Source organism: Ananas comosus, unplaced genomic scaffold (assembly GCF_001540865.1).
Source record: "Ananas comosus cultivar F153 unplaced genomic scaffold, ASM154086v1, whole genome shotgun sequence".
NCBI lineage: Eukaryota > Viridiplantae > Streptophyta > Magnoliopsida > Poales > Bromeliaceae > Ananas > Ananas comosus.
The window spans coordinates 24,559-26,458 of NW_017890931.1; the positions used below are offsets into that span (position 1 = coordinate 24,559).

General features: G+C 55.5%; 1 protein-coding gene across 1 annotated transcript; it reads left to right on the forward strand.

Moving 5' to 3' along the window:
- Nucleotides 1-220: 220 nt before the first annotated feature.
- Nucleotides 221-937, forward strand: LOC109704440. Its single transcript, XM_020225176.1, has one exon. The coding sequence runs from the start codon at nt 221-223 to the stop codon at nt 935-937; it is 717 nt and encodes a 238-aa protein (XP_020080765.1).
- Nucleotides 938-1,900: the final 963 nt, after the last annotated feature.

The following is a 1,900-nucleotide window of genomic DNA, read 5'->3' on the forward strand; positions in this document are numbered from 1 at the left end:
CGCTCCGACATTGCCTGATGAAGTGCCCGAGCAAGTTGGATCTGATGAAGTCCGAGAGTTGCGGGCCCAAGTAGCGGCTTTGGCCGGGGCTATGTGACAGCAAGGGGAGCAAATAGGACGGCTCCATGAGTTGGTGGCCCGATAAGCGGCGGCAGCTGCACCTATACCTCAGGACCCACCTGCGCCTGTGGTACCTCCTCTTGCGATAGCGGCGGCACCGATGACGGCTATTCCTCCGACGGCTTCAGGTTCTTCGGCTCCTATCCCGGAGTTACTTGAGGCCGAGCAGAATCGGTCATTGGCGATGTTGACGGCTTTTAAGCGGTTCAACCCTTCGACGTTCAAGGGTGATGTGAAGGACCCTTGGTTAATGGAGGCATGGCTTTCAGCGATGGAGGCATTGTTCGAGGATATCTACACCCTCGAGAAGGATAAAGTACGCTTGGCGGCTCACTGTTTAGAGGGTTCGGCTCGGGCGTGGTGGACACGAGTAAAGAACGGACGATCTTTGGATCCTGCTTCCATGACTTGGGAGGCATTTCGGGAGTTGTTGCTTATGGAGTACTTCTCAGAAAGCGACAAGCGGAAGATCAAGGAGGACTTTTGCAAGTTAAGGCAAGGAAACCGAACGGTGTGGGAGTACGAAAGGGAGTTCTCGCACATGGTTAATTGCGTTCCGGGCTTGGTTCATGGAGACCGGGACCGAGCGGTGGTCTTCGAGTGCGGATTGCGGCTGAAAATATTCAAGATTTTTCATGCGCTCCGGCTGAAGACCTTTGAGGACGTGTTGGATCGCGCGCTATGGGTAGAGCACGGCAACACCATTGCGCGCGAGAAACGCGAGGCGTATGAAAGAGACAAAGACAAGGAGAAGTCCAAGAAGCGACCGGCTGGTGGTTCCGCGGGGCAATCGAGTTCTAAGCTACACCCTCGGTAACCAAGATTGCAGTGGCGGGGAGGCAGAGGCCAGTCAAGGAGTCAGACGACTTCCTTCCCGTGTGTGATCTGCAGCGGAAGTCACAAGCCGAGTGATTGTTCTCAGCGTGACGGGAGGTGTTTCCGATGTGGCCAGGCGGGACGCATGAGTTTGGATTGTCCGGACGGCTCGTCACCTGCCCCGTCAGCTGCTTCGGCTCGGTATGCTCCACGACAGCTTGCAGGACTACCACCTGCTATGTCGGCTGGGCACGCTTCAACACTGCGTCTGTAATATACCGAAAATTCGAAAAATGAATATCGAACTTTAGTCAAATTGACCAAAGTCCGAAGGTGTTAAAATGACCAAAAGTGCGTTGTGGGAGGTTTTCGAGAGCTAAAGAATCAAAAATCTGCATTCTGCAGATTTTGTGCTCTCGGGGACTGGTCCCTGGTGGGAGAGACCGGTCCCCGAACGCGTGAGAAATGAGAAAGGCCGAAAATCGGCTAAGTCCCAGAAAACCAGCTCTCGGGAATCGGTCCCTGCGGAGAGAGACCGGTCCCCGAGTGTAACACTCCACATCCCTCGTAAATCGTGCCGAGTTCCGTCAAAACGAGCGGAACGCGGAATTGAACGAGTTAAAGTGGACCCTAAGTGCATTGGAGTTCATAAATGGAGCAAAAAGGGACCCGGAGAGCAAATCTGGAAATCTGGCTAAGTCCCAGATTTTGAGCTCTCGGGGACCGGTCCCTGAAGGAGAGACCGGTCCCCGTACGCGTAGCCTGCCGGGAAATCCTGAGGCATCCGGTCCCTGGTGGTGAGACCGGTCCTCGGGAGACCGGTCCCTGACGGGCAGACCGGTCCCTCGCTGCGCAACAGCCGAAAAACTCGGAAATTTGGCTAAGTCCTGGAAAACCCCCGTTTGGGAACCGGTCCCTGGTCGGGGAGACCGGTCCCCGAAGGCGAAAAATGCCCAGTCTGGGC

Coding starts and splice junctions, on each gene's coding strand:
- LOC109704440 (XM_020225176.1), top strand. CDS start 221: ATGACGGCTATTCCTCCGACGGCTTCAGGTTCTTCGGCTCCTATCCCG.